The 21731-nt window shown below is 44.0% G+C and overlaps 1 protein-coding gene and 1 pseudogene across 1 annotated transcript; both read left to right on the plus strand.

Moving 5' to 3' along the window:
* The first annotated feature begins 209 nt into the window (after window positions 1-209).
* On the plus strand, window positions 210-18041 carry LOC115131073 (spondin-2-like; annotated as a pseudogene).
* A 931-nt stretch (window positions 18042-18972) lies between these two features.
* Window positions 18973-21731, plus strand: si:ch211-255i20.3 (transmembrane emp24 domain-containing protein 11). The gene is made up of 5 exons (XM_029661645.2): window positions 18973-19102; window positions 19419-19510; window positions 19649-19774; window positions 21032-21178; window positions 21411-21731. The coding sequence occupies exons 1-5, from the start codon at window positions 18973-18975 to the stop codon at window positions 21558-21560; spliced, it is 645 nt and encodes a 214-aa protein (XP_029517505.1). The 3' UTR covers window positions 21561-21731.

A 21731-nucleotide genomic window follows, 5' to 3' on the forward strand; every position in this document is an offset into this window, starting at 1 on the left:
AGTTATTTTCTTCTTCACAACTGAGCCAATCAGTTATGTTGTGACAAGGAAGGGTGGGTGGGGGGTATACATAAGTCCATATCATGGAAAGAACAGCTCAAATAAGCAAAGAGAAACGACAGTCAATCATTACTTTAAGTCAATACGGAACATTTCAAGAACTTTGAAAGTTTCTTCGGGTACAGTCGCAAAAACCATCAAACACCATAATGAAACTGGCACTCATGAGGACCGCCACAGGAATTGAAGACCCAGAGGTACCTCTGCTGCAGAAGAAAAGTTAGTGTTACCAGCCTCAGAAATTGCAGCCCAAATAAATGCTTCAGAGTTCAAGTAACAGACACATCTCAACATAAACTGTTTAAACTGCCTGAATCAGGCCTTCATAGTGTAATTGTTGCAAAGAAAACACTACTAAAGGACACCAATAAGAAGGAGAAACTTACTTGGGCTAAGAAACACGAGCAATGGACATTAGAGCTGGCCGCCCGGCCGAACTGAGCAATCGGGGAAGAAGGGCCATAGTCAGGGAGGTGACCAAGAACCCGATGGTCACTCTGAAGGAGCTCCAGAGTTTCTCTGTGGAGATGGAAGAATCTTCCAGAAGGACAACCAGCTCTGCAGCACTCCACCAATCAGGCCTTTATGGTAGAGTGGCCTGACAGAAGTCATTCTTCAGTAAAATGCACATGACAGCCCGTTTGGAGTTTGCCAAAAGGAATCTAAAGAATCTCACACCATGAAACTATATTCTCTGGTCTGATGAAACCAATATTGAACTCTTTGGCCTGAATGCCAAGTGTCACATCTGGAGGAAACCTGGCAACATCTCTACGGTGAAGCATGGTGGTGGCACCATCATGCTGTGGGGATGTTTTTAGGCAGCAGGGACTGGGAGACTAGTGAGGATCGAGGATCCAGAGCGCTCAGGACCTCAGACTGCTGCGAAGGTTCACCTTTCAACAGGACAAGGACCCTGAGCACACACCAAAGACAATGCAGGAGTGACTTCAGGACAAGTCTCTAAATGTTCTTGAGTGGCCAAACCAGAACCTGGACTTGAACCCAAATTGAACATCTCTGGCGAAACCTGAAAATAGCTGTGCAGCGACGCTCCCCATCCAATCTGACAGAGTTTGAGAGGATCTACAGAGAAGAATGGGAGAAACTCCCCAAATACATATAACTTATTTTTTATAACCTCTTATGAAGATAGTTTTGTAGAATAAAATGGAAATTTTATATTTGACTGATATGATTGTCTGTTTCACATCTGCAAATTAGTTAACTTTTCCACTTTAATCTTTAGGTCACCGGTTACTTTGTGTGCTAAACGTGACATTTTTGCAATGGGAAGCAATAGTTGTACATTCAATTGGGAAATGCTTAATGGTTGTGTTTTTGTATTCTTATGATTGGGACCTACTGGCTTATTATGTCCGAGTTCATGGACTGCTTATGCTTTAACATCATCCTATGTGTGACTGCTGTCTTTCCACTATGCAGTGGGTACCTTGAGAAGTGGGTACACAAATTCTTCCTAAAAAGTTTACAAACGGCCTGCCCAGTGAAGAAAGGGAACCCTGTGTGAAATATCCTGTTTTTCAAGTTGTTATAGATTCTTGATTTTCAACACTTTTTTGTTGTTGAAAAAATAAACATTTGATAGTGTCCACAATGCTTAAACCACATCAATCTGATTGGCTGGGCCGGTCAGGGCCTGGCTCCCCAGTGGGTGGGCCTCTCTCCACCCATACCCATCCATGTCTACGCCCCTAACAAATAGCTTAATAACCAACACTTCGGACGAAACTTTTTCAATACCTGGTTAGCATATCCATTGTTGCCTTAGTTATCATTTATTTGCAGATATTATAAATTGAAACATCTTTCTTACCCTACCCGCTACTGATGAGCTGCTTCATGCTATTACCAGTTGAGAGCTGCACACTCTTGCTGCCTGCAGTTGATATTCCGCTGAACGAGCACTTCAACACTTGAATAAGGTCTAACGAACCTACTGGTTCAAAGGGGGAAAAGCATCTGCTTTATTTCTAACCGATATAAATAACACCATGCACTGCAATTTACAACTTGATAAGAGCCATTGATAAGAGTTAAGTAAATGAGTAATTAATGTGGATACGTGAATTGTAAATATAAATCTATTTTTACCTTATAATCACTGGAGGCAAATGTGAACCAGTCATATGGCAGAAAAGGATGCATATTAACATATCAACATTCCAATAGTAAAGTTTATGAAATGCTGTGTCATTACGCAGAATTTAAATAGTACTGCCTTTTAACTTGCAGGGATGGGCCCTCTTGAATGTCCTAATTATAGGCTAGCCAGACTTCCTCTGTTTCCTGTTTCTATCATGTTAAATATTAGCCACTATCAGTATCAACCATCCGTAAGCCTTATAACCACACATATTCAACTGCCAATTTACTGTTAGTTCCCTTCAGTTGGTATAGCCCACATTATCATTCCATTTAATTACATTGTTTTGTTACCTTTATTTGCTTCCTCTGTAAATGCAGTCACGGCCGTGTGGTTGTTGCTGAGGATCTTTAGTAACAGTTGATAGTCCACATACTTTTGGCCATGTAGTGCATTCTCTCATTCCAAAATAATGGCCATTAATATAGAGTTGCCCCCCCTTTGCCACTATAACAGCCTCCACTCTTCTGGGAAGGCTTTCCAATAGATGTTGGAACATTGCTGTGGGGACTTGCTTCCATTTAGCCACAAGAACATTAGTGAGATCGGGCACTGATGATGGCGATTAGGCCTGGCTCGCAGTCAGCGTTCCAATTCATCCAAAAGGTGTTCAATGGGGTTTAGGTCAGTCATGTCCACAGGGCTCTGTGCAGGCCAGTCAAGTTCTTCCACACCGATCTCGACAGACCATTTCTGTATGGACCTTGCTTGGACCATGCACAGGGGCATTGTCATGCTGAAACAGGAAAGGGCCTTCCCCAAACTGTTGCCACAAAGTTGGAAGCCATGAATCGTCTAGAATGTCATTGTATGCTGTAGCGTTAAGATTTCCCTACACTGGAACTAAGGGGCCTAGCCCGAACCATGAAACACAGCCCCTGACCATTATTCCTCCACCAAACTTTACAGTTGGCACTGCATTGGGGCATGTAGCGTTCTCCTGGCATCCGCTAAACCCAGATTCAGCCGACAGACTGCCAGACGCTGAAGCGTGATTCATAATTCCTGAGATCGCATTTCCACTGCTCCAAAGTCCAATGGCGGAGAGCTTTACACCACTCATGGTGATCTTAGGCTTGTGTGCGGCTGCTCGGCCATGGAAACCCATTTCATGAAGCTCCCGACGAACAGTTCTTGTGCTGACGTTGCTTCCAGAGGCAGTTTGGAACTCAGTAGTGAGTGTTGCAACCGAGGACAGACGATTTTTACACACAACGTGCTTCAGCACTTGGCGGTCAAATCAAATTGAATGTACAGTGGGGTAAAAAAGTAGTCAGCCACCAATTGTGCAAGTTCTCCCACTTAAAAAGGTGACAGAGGCCTGTAATTTTCATCATAGGTACACTTCAACAATGACAGACAAAATGAGAAAAAAAAATCCACAAAAATCACATTGTAGGATTTTTAATGAATGTATTTGCAAATTATGGTGGAAAATAAGTATTTGGTCACCTACAAAGCAAGATTTCTGGCTCTCACAGACCTGTAAAAGAGGCTCCTCTGTCCTCCACTCGTTACAGGAAAAGGGGCTGAGCTGGACCCAAGGAAAGAAACAATAAGTATTCAAAAACACCCCTAAGCTAGACTAGCCTACTTTAACAACAGCTAACTAACCAAAAATACAGTGGGTGGTCCGCTCAGTTCTAACTAGTGTATTTAACAAAGTCTACCTACGGGTAGTGTATGCCCATGGGCGACTTGTCTTGGTTTCCCCTTTTCCCACCAGCAATCCAAACACGAACACCATAACCAAAAACAATACTCACAGGTGATGACAAAGTGCTATGGAGGTGCTCAAACAAAAAAAAGAGGTTAATACACAAAGAGAGCGTGAAACACAGAGACCTACAGACATGGCATTTACAGAGAGATTGAGCTCTAGAGCAAACAACTGACAGGGTTTTTAAACCAAGGGAAAGGAACTGTGATAGGATAGGAAACAGGAGGAGGTGTGTCTTCTGATTGATGATTGGATTGGTGACTGATTGGGGAGTGATGATTTCACCTGTGAGGGGAGAAGGAGAGAAAAGAACACAGGATACACACACACACAGACACAGGATACCTGTATCCGTAACAGCCTCTCTCATCTTTTTAAGTACAGAGATGTATCTTTGCCCAATGTTTATTTTTTCAATCTGTAAAATTAAAACAGTCTCGCAAATTATGCTGGCATTAAGAGAAAGGTCACCCAGTTGGTCTGCAGGATTTTGATATTCCTGCAGGATATGCCAATTCCTGCAGGAATATCAAAATCCTGCAGTTTTTGGTCCTGTAGGAATTGTCATGTTTGTGCAGGATTTTGTCAATCCTACAGGATTCCTGCAGGACACCTGTACAATGCCTTGACAAAAGGTTGAATTCCTTCAGGATACTTGTAGGACTTTTTTGTAAGGGTATGCACACTAATCTTCCAAAATTACCATGGGTTGAAGAACTGAATGTGGCAATTTTCAGAATTGATCAAAGTACCATTTTCTTTCTTTCGTGTGTCTCTCCGAACTTGTTTTTTATGATTCATAATTACTTTCCTGAACCTAAATAATCTACAAGATCAGAGTATTTTAAAATCTACCAATTGGTGCTGAAACGGAGAAGAGTATCCGTACCGTATATTTCGATGGCTTTCTTTAATTGATCCCTAATATTTGGAACCGTTTCTCTCGATATATTCTATCTAGTGAGTCTGTCGCCAAAATTCAAAGGTTTACCGTATTTAAAGGGATGGCTTAAGATAAATGTACTGAAAACCATATTGAATGAAAACCACGAGAAAATCTGTTGTCCAGAAAGTGGTAGGGTTTGTAGTGGTTGAATGAAATGTATTCAGGGTAGCCACGCCTGCAGACCGTGTTAGATGACAGAATAAGGTAAGTCTGAATACCAAATACTGAGAAGTGCGTAGGAAAGACGTGTGTAGGAAAGACACTGGAAAGTCTGCATCGGTCCCCTTGTGACTGAGGATGAAATCTGTCTCTGCTATAACTCAAACACAGTTCAAGTCAAGATCGCTAAGCTGTTATTTGCATCATAACACAATGGATAATTGTTTGTTTGATTCTAAGGAAGGGAATTTATTATTATGGCATTCTTTTACACAACAGACAGCTCGGAGAGAACAGTTTCAAATTAAGGTTGTAAATCCTTTGCAATACTTTTAATAACATCTTATATATTATGTATTTTGTAGACTAACAGTTGATTGGCCCCAATGGGGGAAGGCATGGAAACTTTCTCTTTGGTAACCTTTCCATCTGCTCTTAAACATTCAGACCGTTCTCGGAGAGTGCCAGCGACTGCACTGACAGAAGACACCAAGAGATCATTCTCAAGCATCTCAGGCCCTTCGACTGTCAAGAAATGTGAGAAACTGTTACTATTGTAATACATTTTTATTAAATATGAACCTGTGAGAAAAGAAGGCATTGTAGTCCATTGAGTGTCTTGTTGTAAAATGCGTGCACCTATCAAAACAAAGTGAACTGAGTTACACCTTTTAGAGTTACCCTCTAAAAACAGAGTGTTTTAAAGATCTTTGGTGAGAGCCAGGTTTGCGTTTTGAGCCATAGTAAAATGGTGCAATGAACTTTCATCCTCGGCAGACAAATAAAATCTCAAACAGGGCTGATGGAATTGCACACATAAATAGGAAAAGCAGTAGGGCACTTCAAACCAGCATGGCAAGAGGTGAAGAGAAAGAAGTGAATGCAAAGCAATAGATGTATAAAGCACTTCAAGACTCGACAGAATTGTGTTTCAGTGAGTGCACCACTCTGAAAGCTGGATGTGTTTAACTAGTGAATGGTATACTGTATGCTTGTGAACCAGGCCAACTGGGTGACCTTTCTCTTAATGCCAGCATAATTTGCGAGACTGTTTTAATTTTACAGATTGAAAAAAATTATAATATTGGGAAAATATACATCTCTGTAATTCTTAAAAAGGTCAGTTAGGGTATATGGTGAGAAATATGCCAGAGCCTTCTTCCTGTCATACACCCCACCAAACTCCACCACCACAATGTCTTTTGGCACCCTGTTGAACACTGGAATATAGATACCACTGATTCCATTATCTCCAAATCCTGTTATCTAATAGATTTGGAAGGAAGGACAGGTGGAAACGCAGCCTACCACAATTTCAACTTGGCACCCTGCTGAAAACAATGATATAGACTCCATAATCTGCTATAGGAAAATCCTGTTATCTCATCATTCTTAAAAGGAAGAAGTTTGGAACGACCAAGACTTTTCCTAGAGCTGGCCGCCCGGCCAAATCGGGGGAGAAGGGCCTTGGTCAGGGAGTTGACTAGAACCCAATGGTCACTCTGACAGAGCTCTAGAGTTCCTCTGTGGAGATGAGTAAAAGGCACATGACAGCCCGCTTGGAGTTTGCCAAAAGGCACATAAAGACACTCAAACCATGAGAAAGAATATTCTCTGGTCTGATGAAACTGAATTCGAAGTGTCACATCTGGAAGAAAACTGTCACCATCCCGACGGTGAAGCACGGTGGTCACAGCATCATGCTGTGCAGATGTTTTTCAGCAGCAGGGACTGGGAGACTCGTCTGGATCAAGGCAAAGATCAACAGAGAAAAGTTAAGAGAGATCCTTGATGAAAACCTTCTCCATAGCTCTGGACCTCAGAGCTGGACAACGACCCTAAGCACACAGCCAAGACAACACCGGAGTGGCTTCAGGACAAGTCTCTGAATGTTCTTGAGTGGCCCAGCCAGAACCCAACAGTTTGGGGAAGGCCCTTTCCTGTTTCAGCATGACAATTCCCCTGTGCACAAAGCGAGGTCCATACAGAAATGGTTTGTCGAGATCGGTGTGGAAGAACATGACTGGCCTGCAGAGCCCTGACCTCAACCCCATTGAAAACCTTTGGGATGAATTGGAACGCCAACTGCAAGCCAGGCCTAATCGCCCAACACCATCGCCCGACCTCACTAAGGCTCTTGTGGCTGAATGGAAGCAAGTCCCCGCAGCAATGTTCCATCATCAGGTAGAAAGCCTTCCCAGAAGAGTGGATGCTGTTATAGCAGCAAAGGGGGGACCAACTCCATATTAATGCCCTGGATTTTGGAATGAGATGTTCAACAAGCAGGTGTCCATATACTCTGGTCATGCAGTGTAGCTAGGTCAGTACCAAAACAACAGGTAAATACAATCTTTCACATTGGCTCAATCAATGCAAAAAAGTTGAAGGAACTTAACCACATAAACTCTCATATCTCTGTCTCATAACTGCTATACTGAATACACAGAACATCACTGGAACAGAGGCTTATTCAAACATAGATTGAAAAGAACACGAGTAGGCAGAGAAAAAGAGCTTAGAAAGAAGTTGAGATTCTTATTAAGCAAGTTGTATAGGATTTTACAACTTTGGCAGATGTTTAAAAATAAAAAAAGGGCCAACATGTATATCCCACCTGCTGCCTGTCTGTAGCTTCCATTACCGTCAAGATGGCTGAGGCTTGATATTTTGATGGAAGTAACATGTAAGTAACATAACAAGGAAATTATTATTATTGCCTAACGAGTCCTAAGGGAGAGGTTTGGTGCTGTAGGGAGAAAGAGAAACGTGTCAAAGGGATGTCAATGTTATTTTGTCCAGGTGTTGGTGGTGTGTGGTTGTGGGGAGACCCCTCTAAAGGTCTCTCAACCACTCTCACAGCCAGAGGGCCAGGGCGCTGTGACCTCATATGGCTGCTGTGGACAATACAACACTTTGTCACAACTTGCAGACTTGTTTACGTGCTGCTGTGCGTTTTGTTGCTAACCTTACTTTGCTACCTGACAACTTTTTGGTTTTTACTTTTTAAATACCGTTTATATTTTTAGTTTTTCCCTGACTCAACTTTTTTTCATTCAACTTTTTCACTCCGGACGCTTTATCTGGACATGGTTTGTCAGGACCTCCAACAGCTGCAGCTAATTAGTAACATTAACATGATGCCTTCTAATTGCAGTCGCTGTACTCATAATATACAGCAGAACGATCGCCTTACGGCGAGGATAGCTGTGCTGCAGGCCCAGCTTTAGACACAATTGTTAGGCAAGGGTAATTTAAGTGTAGGAAAGGATGAAACAGCGTCTGTGCCACCAGTAAGTACAGATAGTAGTATAAATCCCCTCGCATGGTCCCCGCAGCCGGACAACTTTCTCATGGCTTCTGGAGGGACGGACTCCATCCTAGCTGGAGGGGTGCTCTCATCTTATCTACGAACATAGACAGGGCTCTAACTCCCCTAGCTCCACAATAAAATAGGGTGCAGGCCAGGCAGCAGGCTGTTAGCCAGCCAGCCTGCCAGCTTAGTGGAATCTGCCACTAGCACAGTCAGTGTAGTCAGCTCAGCTATCCCCATTGAGACCGTGTCTGTGTCTCAACCTAGTGTCATGACGTTGCCCTCTTTGGGTACAGCAAGCCCATCCCCCTCTCCCTGTAAATTCCTGAGAAGACCCTGCCTCATGGCCACACAGTATAAGAGACAGAGTGAATTTTCATAGAGAACAAAGGAATTTCTTCCACCTCACATAACTTGAGGTCCGAACAAATTTCATGTTCCGGAGAATGGTGAAGAATCCAGCTACGAAGTGGTCCATTTGTTACAACTGGGCTCATGGGAGACGGTGTGGCCACATTACCATAACGCTGTTTATATAATAGCCTCAGATATGAGGTTTGCATCTAATTGTTGTATAAGATGAATGAGTGAGTATGATACTCTTTGTAAAATTCTGTGATGTGATTTTGGACTGTTTAATGAAGGAAACTCCCTTTTGAGTTTAACTAAATCAGAGGACCACCCCTGAGCCCAGTTAGGGTCAGGAATCCTTGGACAGCCCTTATCTGCAATTGCGAATAAAACCCAACTTTGAGAAATTATCACCAGACCATGTTTTCCTCCATTACGAGGGTACAAAGGTTATAGACCATTGCTGAATCTTTTAACCATACCACATGGTTAAACTCTTTGACTATCGATACCGACAGAATAAGAAGAAGTCTTTGATATTAATTACTAGTCTACAGCTAGGAATTCGGTATCATTGAACGGGAAGAACGACAACCGCCGAAACATCCATTCTATAACGAATGAATGAATGTCACTCTGAAACCCCAACATTTTATCATATTACTCCAGGGCTAGCCTCCATACACTGGCTTCCTGTTAAGGCTAGGGCTGATTTCAAGGTTTTACTGCTAACCTACAAAGCATTACATGGGCTTGCTCCTACCTATCTTTCCGATTTGGTCCTGCCGTACATACCTACACGTACGCTACGGTCACAAGAGGCAGAATTTCTAAGCAAACAGCTATAGGCAGGGCTTTCTCCTGTAGAGCTCAATTTTTATGGAATGGTCTGCCTACCCATGTGAGAGACTCAACCTTTAAGTCTTTATTGAAGACTCATCTCTTCAGTAGGTCCTATGATTGAGTGCAGTCTGGCCCAGGAGTGTCAAGGTGAACGGAAAGACACTGGAGCAACGAACCACCCTTGCTGTCTTTGCCTGGCCGGATCCCCTCTCTCCACTGGGATTCTCTGCCTCTAACCCTATTACAGGGACTGAGTCACTGGCTTACTGGTGCTCTTCCATGCCATCCCTAGGAGGGGTGCGTCACTTGAGTGGGTTGAGTCACTGACGTTGTTTTCCTGTCTGGGTTGGCGCCCCCCATTGGGTTGTGCCGTGGCGGAGATCTTTGATATGGGCTATACTCTGCCTTGTCTCAGGATGGTAAGTTGGTGGTTGAAGATATCCCTCTAGTGGTGTGGGGGCTGTGTTTTGGCAAAGTGGGTGCGGTTATATCCTGCCTGTTTGGCCCTGTCCGGGGGTATCATCGGATGGGGCCACAGTGTCTCCTGGCCCCTCCTGTCTCAGCCTCCAATATTTATGCTGCAGTAGTTTGTCTGGGGGCTAGGGTCAACCTTTTATATCTGGAGCATTTCTCCCGTCTTATCCGGTGTCCTGTGTGAATTTAGGTATGCTCTCTCTAATTCTCTCCTTCTTTCTCTCTCGGAGGACCTGAGCCCTAGGACCATGCCTCAGAACTACCTGGCATGATGACTCATTGTTGTCCCCAGTCCACCTGGCCGTGCTGCTGCTCCAGTTTCAACTGTTCTGCCTGCGGCTATGGAACCCTGACCTGTTCACTGTGATTACTATTATTTGACCATGCTTGTCATTTATGAACATTTGAACATCTTGACCATGTTCTGTTATTATCTCCACCCGGCACAGGCAAAAGAGGACTGGCCACCCCTCATAGCCTGGTTCCTCTCTAGGTTTCTTCCTAGGTTTTGGCCTTTCTTCTACACCTGCATTGCTTGCTGTTTGGGGTTTTAGGCTGGGTTTGTGTACAGCACTTTGATATATCAGCTGATGTAAGAACAGCTATATAAATAATTGGATTTGATTTGTATGCTCTCTCTTTCGGTAGACATTTTGGCAAACTTGCCTCTGCCACTTCTGACTTCAGTCTCACCATGTTTGACTTCGGTATTTACTAGTTCCTGTAAAACTTAAGGCTACATATGTTTCACCAAAGTGTTACAGAGTTTTAGCAGACAATGCACATTACTTTAGATCTTGGCATAATTAAAATACAATATGGATATGGTACAATTGGATATATTGATAATCAGTTAACTTACCTCACAATGATGTGACAAATTGGTTGCTTGCAAAATTTCATAACAGAATATATACTGCACGTGCACTTCTAATTGAACTTCTGGAACTTAATCAACAGAATCTCACAAAACAACCCTTGTATCAGAGTTATAGAGCAGGCGAGTGGGAGTGGGAGGGGAACGGCTCCAGCCTGCTGCTCTTAGCTTGAATGTGGGCTAGAAGGGCTGCCGGCTCAGGCTGCCTCCCCTTCCATATCCCTTTGCCAAGCTGTCTACTGGCCAAGCCACTTCCCCCACCACTCTGCTTTCCTAAGAAACCAAGAGGTCCTTCACAGGCAGCCGTGGTCCCTGCTCCAGCTCATTGCACACTGTAGAGTAGACCCTTGTATAAAAAACGATCACCCCGTTTCTAACTATGATCTATTAACTCACCCTGGGAGGAGGGCGGAAGGGAGAGCTAATATGGAGCATGCTGCATGCATCAGTGGTGCTGGGAGGGGTCAGGGCAGGGGTTGTTTATATTGTTTGACTGAGGGAACCTCTGGAAGGCATAAATAGCTGAGGGAAGCATTCAGGTCTCGCAGTCCCTTATCACGACAGCTCAGGCACAGGTGGTGTCCTCCACTCCTCTGCAGCTCTCCTCTCCTCTACTCTCCACACCACTCCACAAAATGTATTGTTAGAAAACTATAGTTTTGGCAAGACATCTACTTTTCTACTTTTTTACCAACAATTGTTTACAGACAGATTAATTCACTTTATCACAATTCCAGTGGGTCAGAAGTTTACATACACTAAGTTGACTGTGCCTTTAAACAGCTTGGAAAATTCCCGAAAATGATGTCATGTCAATTAGCCTGTCAGAAGCTCCTAAAGCCATCGTTTGAGTCAATTGGAGGTGTAACTGTGGATGTATTTCAAGGCCTACCTTCAAACTCAGTGCCTCTTTGCTTGACATGGGAAAATCAAAAGAAGTCAGACAAGACCTCAGAAAAAAAATTGTAGTTGAGGAAAGCTCTGGAAAGACATGAGAGCAAGGATTAATGCAGTGCAGATCGAGATTGCTGATCCTTCAACTTTCTCACCAAATTTGAGTTTACTGTTAGGTGGACTACTAGAAACGTCCACATAACCCACACTACTCCTTTCTCTCTCCCCAGCTGTCCTTCTTAGTGCGGATAGTTCCCAGCCCAGACTGGTTCCTGGGAGTAGACGGCTTTAACCTTCGTGAAGGAGAGCATTACACTGGAGCTGTACCCCCTACGATGCAGGCACTCACAGCGGCTTCACCTTTTCCTTTCCCAACTTTGAGACCATTCCTCAGGACAAAGTCACACAGGTAAATCTAAAAGAGCCCATGGTTCATCATCATGTTGGTACTGTATGATAGTATCACTATCAGCTTCGGTAATCAATACAAGTACAACTTGATTTTGTCCTTTCCAGATAACGTCATCTTCTCCAAACCATCCTGCCAACTCCTGCTATTACCCCCGTCTGAAGAATCTGACCCCCATGGGCAAGGTCACCCTTACAAAGATCAACAGCAACCAGATCTTCAGCATACTCATGGAGCCCACCCAGTTCAACCAGACTGGCAATGAGATTGAGGACTCATTCATAAGTAATCAAGACACATGTAAGAAACAAATACAGTGAAAATGCGTAACTAATATCTATTGGATATCTTCCAATTACCTACCCCTCTGATTGAAAAAAACCCCCATAAATATTATGATCCAAATTTCTCAAATTTAGCACTGTTAAAATGAAAGGAGAGAGCAAAGAATTGGTGCTGGCCATCTGGCAAAACGTAAATCTGTAGTAAATCGGATCCATTGTGCAACAGCATTGAGATGGAGTCAGCAAGTGCTGGTCCTCTGAACCCATGGCAACCAGGCAACAAACAGGAGAAAGGAGGCATTTACATTACATTTACATTTAAGTCATTTAGCAGACGCTCTTATCCAGAGCGACTTACAAATTGGTGCGTTCACCTTAAGACATCCAGTGGAACAGCCACTTTACAATAGTGCATCTAAATCTTTTAAGGGGGGGTGAGAAGGATTACTTTATCCTATCCTAGGTATTCCTGAAAGAGGTGGGGTTTCAGGTGTCTCCGGAAGGTGGTGATTGACTCCGCTGTCCTGGCATCGTGAGGGAGTTTGTTCCACCATTGGGGGGCCAGAGCAGCGAACAGTTTTGACTGGGCTGCGCGGGAACTGTACTTCCTCAGTGGTAGGGAGGCGAGCAGGCCAGAGGTGGATGAACACAGTGCCCTTGTTTGGGTGTAGGGCCTGATCAGAGCCTGGAGGTACTGAGGTGCCGTTCCCCTCACAGCTCCGTAGGCAAGCACCATGGTCTTGTAGCGGATGCGAGCTTCAACTGGAAGCCAGTGGAGAGAGCGGAGGAGCGGGGTGACGTGAGAGAACTTGGGAAGGTTGAACACCAGACGGGCTGCGGCGTTCTGGATGAGTTGTAGGGGTTTAATGGCACAGGCAGGGAGCCCAGCCAACAGCGAGTTGCAGTAATCCAGACGGGAGATGACAAGTGCCTGGATTAGGACCTGCGCCGCTTCCTGTGTGAGGCAGGGTCGTACTCTGCGGATGTTGTAGAGCATGAACCTACAAGAACGGGCCACCGCCTTGATGTTAGTTGAGAACGACAGGGTGTTGTCCAGGATCACGCCAAGGTTCTTAGCGCTCTGGGAGGAGGACACAATGGAGTTGTCAACCGTGATGGCGAGATCATGGAATGGGCAGTCCTTCCCCGGGAGGAAGAGCAGCTCCGTCTTGCCGAGGTTCAGCTTGAGGTGGTGATCCGTCATCCACACTGATATGTCTGCCAGACATGCAGAGATGCGTTTCGCCACCTGGTCATCAGAAGGGGGAAAGGAGAAGATTAATTGTGTGTCGTCTGCATAGCAATGATAGGAGAGACCATGTGGTGTATAGCGAGAATAGGAGAGGGCCTAGAACAGAGCCCTGGGGACGCCAGTGGTGAGAGCGCGTGGTGAGGAGACAGATTCTCGCAACGCCACCTGGTAGGAGCGACCTGTCAGGTAGGACGCAATCCAAGCGTGGGCCGCGCCGGAGATGCCCAACTCGGAGAGGGTGGAGAGGAGGATCTGATGGTTCACAGTATCGAAGGCAGCCGATAGGTCTAGAAGGATGAGAGCAGAGGAGAGAGAGTTAGCTTTAGCAGTGCGGAGGGCCTCCGTGATACAGAGAAGAGCAGTCTCAGTTGAATGACTAGTCTTGAAACCTGACTGATTTGGATCAAGAAGGTCATTCTGAGAGAGATAGCGGGAGAGCTGGCCAAGGACGGCACGTTCAAGAGTTTTGGAGAGAAAAGAAAGAAGGGATACTGGTCTGTAGTTGTTGACATCGGAGGGATCGAGTGTAGGTTTTTTCAGAAGGGGTGCAACTCTCGCTCTCTTGAAGACAGAAGGGACGTAGCCAGCGGTCAGGGATGAGTTGATGAGCGAGGTGAGGTAAGGGAGAAGGTCTCCGGAAATGGTCTGGAGAAGAGAGGAGGGAATAGGGTCAAGCGGGCAGGTTGTTGGGCGGCCGGCCGTCACAAGACGCGAGATTTCATCTGGAGAGAGAGGGGAGAAAGAGGTCAGAGCACAGGGTAGGGCAGTGTGAGCAGAACCAGTGGTGTCGTTTGACTTAGCAAACGAGGATCGGATGTCGTCGACCTTCTTTTCAAAATGGTTGACGAAGTCATCTGCAGAGAGGGAGGGGGGAGGGGGAGGAGGATTCAGGAGGGAGGAGAAGGTGGCAAAGAGCTTCCTAGGGTTAGAGGCAGATGCTTGGAATTTAGAGTGGTAGAAAGTGGCTTTAGCAGCAGAGACAGAAGAGGAAAATGTAGAGAGGAGGGAGTGAAAGGATGCCAGGTCCGCAGGGAGGCGAGTTTTCCTCCATTTCCGCTCGGCTGCCCGGAGCCCTGTTCTGTGAGCTCGCAATGAGTCGTCGAGCCACGGAGCAGGAGGGGAGGACCGAGCCGGCCTGGAGGATAGGGGACATAGAGAATCAAGGGATGCAGAAAGGGAGGAGAGGAGGGTTGAGGAGGCAGAATCAGGAGATAGGTTGGAGAAGGTTTGAGCAGAGGGAAGAGATGATAGGATGGAAGAGGAGAGAGTAGCGGGGAGAGAGAGCGAAGATTGGGACGGCGCGATACCATCCGAGTAGGGGCAGTGTGGGAAGTGTTGGATGAGAGCAAGAGGGAAAAGGATACAAGGTAGTGGTCGGAGACTTGGAGGGGAGTTGCAGTGAGGTTAGTGGAAGAACAGCATCTAGTAAAGATGAGGTCGAGCGTATTGCCTGCCTTGTGAGTAGAGGGGGAAGGTGAGAGGGTGAGGTCAAAAGAGGAGAGGAGTGGAAAGAAGGAGGCAGAGAGGAATGAGTCAAAGGTAGACGTGGGAGGTTAAAGTCGCCCAGAACTGTGAGAGGTGAGCCGTCCTCAGGAAAGGAGCTTATCAAGGCATCAAGCTCATTGATGAACTCTCCGAGGGAACCTGGAGGGCGATAAATGATAAGGATGTTAAGCTTGAAAGGGCTGGTAACTGTGACAGCATGGAATTCAAAGGAGGCGATAGACAGATGGGTAAGGGGAGAAAGAGAGAATGACCACTTGGGAGAGATGAGGATCCCGGTGCCACCACCCCGCTGACCAGAAGCTCTCGGGGTGTGCGAGAACACGTGGGCGGACGAAGAGAGAGCAGTAGGAGTAGCAGTGTTATCTGTGGTGATCCATGTTTCCGTCAGTGCCAAGAAGTCGAGGGACTGGAGGGAGGCATAGGCTAAGATGAACTCTGCCTTGTTGGCCGCAGATCGGCAGTTCCAGAGGCTACCGGAGACCTGGAACTCCACGTGGGTCGTGCGCGCTGGGACCACCAGATTAGAGTGGCCGCGGCCACGTGGTGTGGAGCGTTTGTATGGTCTGTGCAGAGAGGAGAGAACAGGGATAGACAGACACATAGTTGACAGGCTACAGAAGAGGCTACGCTAATGCAAAGGAGATTGGAATGACAAGTGGACTACACGTCTCGAATGTTCAGAAAGTTAAGCTTACGTAGCAGGAATCTTATTGACTAAAATAATTCAAATGATACAGTACTGCTGAAGTAGGCTAGCTGGCAGTGGCTGCGTTGTTGTTGTTCTATCTCTCTATAGTGCTGTTTCTTGTATTATGGTCTCTTGTTTCTTTAGAGGTTTCACTTTGTTGTCCTTTTTCTTTTCCTTTTTCTTCTGTCCTTATTTTGTCTTCCTTTCTTCTGTTAACTAGATATTTTTTGTTGTTATTATTTGTAAGCTAGGTAGCTTCTTCCAGGAGAGTCCCTAGCAACTACTTAGCAACAAGTAAACAATTCAGCTAGCAATTCAGCTAGCTAAAATAACTGTACAATTTTATGAAAAATAGTTACTTCTTTAAAAGCCTGTCTTTTTGGTTTGTTCCTTGTTTTGTCTTCTATTGAGTCTTGCAGTTTTCTCTTGATTTTTTCGATGTACTTCACTCTAAAAAACCATTTAAATCTCAATATATACAGGAGCTCATTTTTCAATGAGGCCAAAGGCATTGGAATGTCGTGTTTGTAATGGAACCAAAATAAGATGTCAACTCGAGCCTTGCTTTTATTTCCATGTTCCATCCTTCTGCTTTTCTAATTATCCAAAAAGCCTCAATCTATGAAAAATATCAACATTTTACAAGGTCATAACTTTGTAGGTGGGGGCTTGGCAAATCACATGATTTAAAAAAACAAAGTAAAGTTATTCTAATTGAATTATTCAATAAAAGTCCATCCAGACTTAAACTGCAGTATAGCCACATTAGCCAGGAATGTACAGCCACATAAGAGCTTTCGATACACAAAAGCATACACTGAGTATACCAAACAGGAGTTCCTAATGTATACCAAACATGTCATGTTTTAGCCAGTATTACAGCTATATTTTACATAGCACTTGGAAATATGATGTAAATATTTGATCTATTTTTCAGAAAATTTACTTAAAGTTTAGTACCAGCCAATAAATCAAGTCTTCCCCTTTTATATGAAATGGTGTTGGGTGGCTTAGCTGAATCAGTCCTTTTAACCTATGCCTGAGGGCATATCCGTGTGTGGCATGCTATAACTCTAACAGACCCACACACACACAGAGGGGCCCTAGAGCTTGGCTGGAAGAAGACTCACTGAATTCATATCACCCCTTACTGCTTGCTGCATGCTCAAGTGTTCCAGGTCTCTTGTATCTGGGCTCTTGCAATTCAAGTGTTTGCTAAAATAATGTCTTCATGGATATTGCTAACAGAGTCTCTGGTGTCCTTCCCACTAGATTTCACCCCTCTGGACTGCGAGGTGTCTGTATGGTCACCCTGGGGCCTGTGCAAAGGCAAATGCGGAGACTCAAGTGTGCGCAACAGAACACGCTACATCCACCTACAACCAGCTAACAATTGGGTAGTCTGCCCCCCACTGGAAGAGGAGATGAAATACATCTCTAACAACTGCTTATGTCTGGCCGGCAGGAGTCAGAAACAGAAAAGAGGCCATGCAAGACGACAAAGACGACGAAAGATACGTCCGTCATCTCCACTGGAGAAGCCCAAGCTGTAAAGATAGACCCTTTTCTCTCTGGGCCGCCTAGTGTATTCGCTGGGAACAGCGGAGGGTGGTGAAGGGAGGAATGCTCATAGTAATGGCTGGAATGGAATAAATGGAACGGTATCAAGCACTTGGACACCATGTTTTTGATGCCGTTCCATTAACTCCATTCCAGGCATTACTATGAGCATGTCCTTCAATTTCAAGTGGCACTAGCCACTTTAAATTGGGAAAGATGGGAAAGCCACTGGGAAAGATTTATAAATGGGTCACAGACAGGCAATTATTGGGAAGCCAGAGAAATTAAGAGGTTGTCTTGAAACATTCCCCATAGGGCCTAGTTTCTCCTTGTGATTGATGTTCCCCTACGTCATTGGCCTAATAGTTGCCAAAACCTCAGAGAACAGGGAAATCATGGTGCGTCAATGGATCCAGTACTTGCAATAGACCAGATTGGAGTTCAGAATTGCATTGTAAGATGCAGTTCAATTACAACTACTGTCTTAAACATTGTGCAGTGTGCATTGAAGTGTTTACAAATAAAGCATTGTTTTCCATGATGATCTCTACTACAGAGAGTATATTTATTTACAGAATTTTGACCTGTACAGTATCAAGCAGTAGAAATAACATACTCGATCGTGCCATTGAGGTAATCGGAGAGAAATTGCCAAATTAATTTGTGTCTGTATGTAAGTCCAAAAAAACCTGTACATACATGTAAGCCGATTGTAATTTTATTTTTGATTGATTTAAAGCTAAAATATAACATACAATTAACAAACTACATCATACACCACAGCATAAAATAGGGCTATGAAACACACCGATCTCAAGAGTGTCCCTTTCATCAAAAGCTTTGTTACTCATTGACGTCATTTGCTATATATGCCAAAGCTTTCATAAGTCATACCTGACATACTGTATGTCAAGACATGTCCCATGATAAGATAATGACAAAGTGTCAATCACAATGTAGCACAAATGAGCTATTTCCTAGAAAACCCCTAAGCTACAGAAAACCAGAGAAATAAACTGACTCCAGAAATTGTAAGCAATAGCAATCATAACCTACATCTTGGCCATTGGTGGCTTTCGCTTCATATATATTCCTGGTTGTTTCTCAGGTTGGTCTTAATTCAAACCATTGACAACTGATGGAAAATTACTGGGAAAAGTAACAGGAAAAAGAGAAAGACAGGTTCTTGGCTTTTGATGAATGACAGTCTTTGCGAGTAGGTTTCATGATAGTACAGTGAACATGAGTTAATAAGTGAACTATTTCATGTTTCTTTATCAATACATGTAGGCTTCTACTACTGGCCAGGCCTATCAGTTTCTCTGTTGTCCTTGGGTACACCCTCAAACTCACAGTTTGGGTGGTCAGTCGCAGCAACAGCAGGTGTAAGTTTTCACACCAGAGTCACCTGCACACGAGCAACCATAAGGCTCATTATATTAATTTAAGTTAGTCACATCTTGTAAGTCCAAATGAATGTGAGGGGCATTGGGCTGTGGATGCTGTGTTGCCTAGTGCTGACGGCTGCTATGTACTTTGATCTGGGTGAGCAGGAGGAGAAATGCCTCATTGAGGAGATTCCAGGCGACATGCTGGTCACAGGTGAGTTCTGTGGGCAGTTGGAAAAGAGGACACTGTTCTGCATGGTTGAATTTCACTGTGCTGTATCTCAGCCACCTATCAGAAAAACACAAAAAAAAGTTAAATGGATTAGCAGAGATCATGATGATGTCATCCAGGAGGCATATGAAATTTGATATTCTAATAGTATTTACATCTGGAGAGGGACAGGCTTAATTTGCAAAATCCTCTACTGTTTATGTAATAATGGTTCAACACCAAGCAATCTAAAGCACACTGAGAAGTAATAAAACACTTAGAATATTGCCTCATACTGTCTGTGTTGTGTTTTTCGCAGGTTATTTTCTTTTGGAGAATTGGGATGCAAAAAATAACCTTAACTCCCCTCATCTTGGCCTCACTATCACTGTGCGAGATCCAAACCATGACGTACGTAGGTTTACAGAGCAGTTTACGACCCAGCCCACTCCCTAAACAAAAACATATGTTTGCTTGTCCTGATTACATAAAACCATTCCTTAAACAAAGAGAGCATACTCTTCATATTTTTCTCCTCTTTGGTTCCAGATACTGATGAAAAAAAGATATGGCAGATTTGGAAAATTCACATTCACATCCCACACTTCTGGCCCACATTGGTTGTGCATGCAGTCCAACTCAACAAGGTTTTCAGTTTTTGCCGGTGAAAGGCTGGTGAGTTCATCCACACTTATACTTTGAATGCACTGAGTCTGCTGGACTGTGTTTGTATTTATTACGGAACCCATTAACTGCTGCCAAGGCAGAATTAAGGCAGTTCCTACCATTTTAAAAACATTACAATACATTCACAGATTTTAGAACACACAGTGTGCCCTCAGGCCCCTACTCCACCACATATCTACAGTTCTAAATCCGTGTGTGTGTGTGTGTGTGTGTGTGTATAGTGCGTATGTTATCGTGTGTGTGTGTATGCATGTGTCTGTGCCTATATATTTTTTTGCTTCACAGTCCCAGCTGTTCCATAAGGTGGTTTTTATCTGTTTTTTAAATCAAATTTTACTGCTTGCATCAGTTACTTGATGTGGAATAGAGTTCCATGTAGTCATAGCTCTATGTAGTACAGTGTGCCTCCCATAGTCTGTTCTGGACTTGGGGACTGTGAAGAGACCTCTTGTGGCATATCTTGTAGGGTATGCATGGGTGTCCGAGCTGTGTGCCAGTAGTTCAAACAGACAGCTCGGTGCATTCAACATGTCAATACCTTTCATAAATACAAGTAGTGATGAAGTCAATCTCTCCTCCACTTTGAGCCAGGAGAGATTGATATGCATATTATTAATATAAGCTCCCTGTGTACATCGAAGGGCCAGACGTGCTGCCCTGTTCTGAGCCAATTTCAATTTTCCTAAGTCATTTTTGTGGCACCTGATCACATGACTGAACAGTAGTCAAGGTGCGACAAAACTAGGGCCTATAGGACCTGCCTTGTTGATTGTGTTGTTAAGAAGGCAGAGCAGCACTTTATTATGGACAGACTTTTCACCATCTTAGCTATTGTTTTATCAATATGCTTTGACCATGACAGTTTACAATCCAGGGTTACTCCAAGCAGTGTTGTCATCTCAACTTGCTCAATAGACACTCTGGTTTTACTCAAAGTCAGTGGCATATCGTTAGTAAAGATTGAAAAAAAGCAAGGGGCCTATACAGCTACCCTGGGGAATTCCTGATTCTACCTGGATTATGTTTGAGAGGCTTCCATTAAAGAACACCCTCTGTGTTCTGTTAGACAAGTAACTCGTTATCCACATTATAGCAGGGGGTGTAAAGCCATAACATACGTTTTTCCAGCAGCAGACTATGATCGATAATGTCAAAAGCTGCACTGAAGTCTAACAAGACTTAATTTTATCATCAATTTCTCTCAGTCAACCATTACTGAACAGTGTTCTGATATCTCCATCGCAGAGGATTCATTTTGATGTTCAGATGGGAGAGCACTCCATTGACCCCAGTGTTGAGAGACACAAAGACACAGTCCAGACCATGGAGTACAGCCTGGAGCACCTGAGGGACCAGATCCTATACATCACCAGGCAGCAAGACTTCCAGAGGGTAAACCCTACAGACTTGTCAAGAATGCAAAGTATCACACACATAGGAAATAATCACAAACAAACACTTTATGAAGGAGTCATTTTCAAAAATTCTGAACAAAGCAGACTAGTATTTTGATCAGAACTACAGATGCATTGTTTGATGAAGACAACACATATTGCATTGAGCTACTATGCCTGCCCTATTCAACTAAGAACGGTCCAAAATGAACTCCTTTTTTAATTCACAGGAAAGAGAGGAGACTTTCCGTCAGATCAGTGAAGAAACCAATGGGAAAGTTTTGTGGTGGGCTGTTGTGCAGACTTCCGTTCTACTATCAGTTGGATTTTGGCAAATCAAAAGACTGAAAGACTTCTTGATTGCAAAGAAGTTGGTTTGATATGCTTGGCTTTGGGGCTGGATTTATATCTTGCAGTACAATGCAAAGTGGCTACTAGAGTCAACGGCTATTCCAAAACTAGACTTACATCAGTGCTGATGCATCTATGTTACTGTACATTCTTCTTGAGACAATGTATGGATTAATAAAAATGTGCTTTGTTTAATCTTA

This window comes from Oncorhynchus nerka, linkage group LG6, assembly GCF_034236695.1.
Source record: "Oncorhynchus nerka isolate Pitt River linkage group LG6, Oner_Uvic_2.0, whole genome shotgun sequence".
Taxonomy (NCBI): Eukaryota; Metazoa; Chordata; class Actinopteri; order Salmoniformes; family Salmonidae; genus Oncorhynchus; species Oncorhynchus nerka.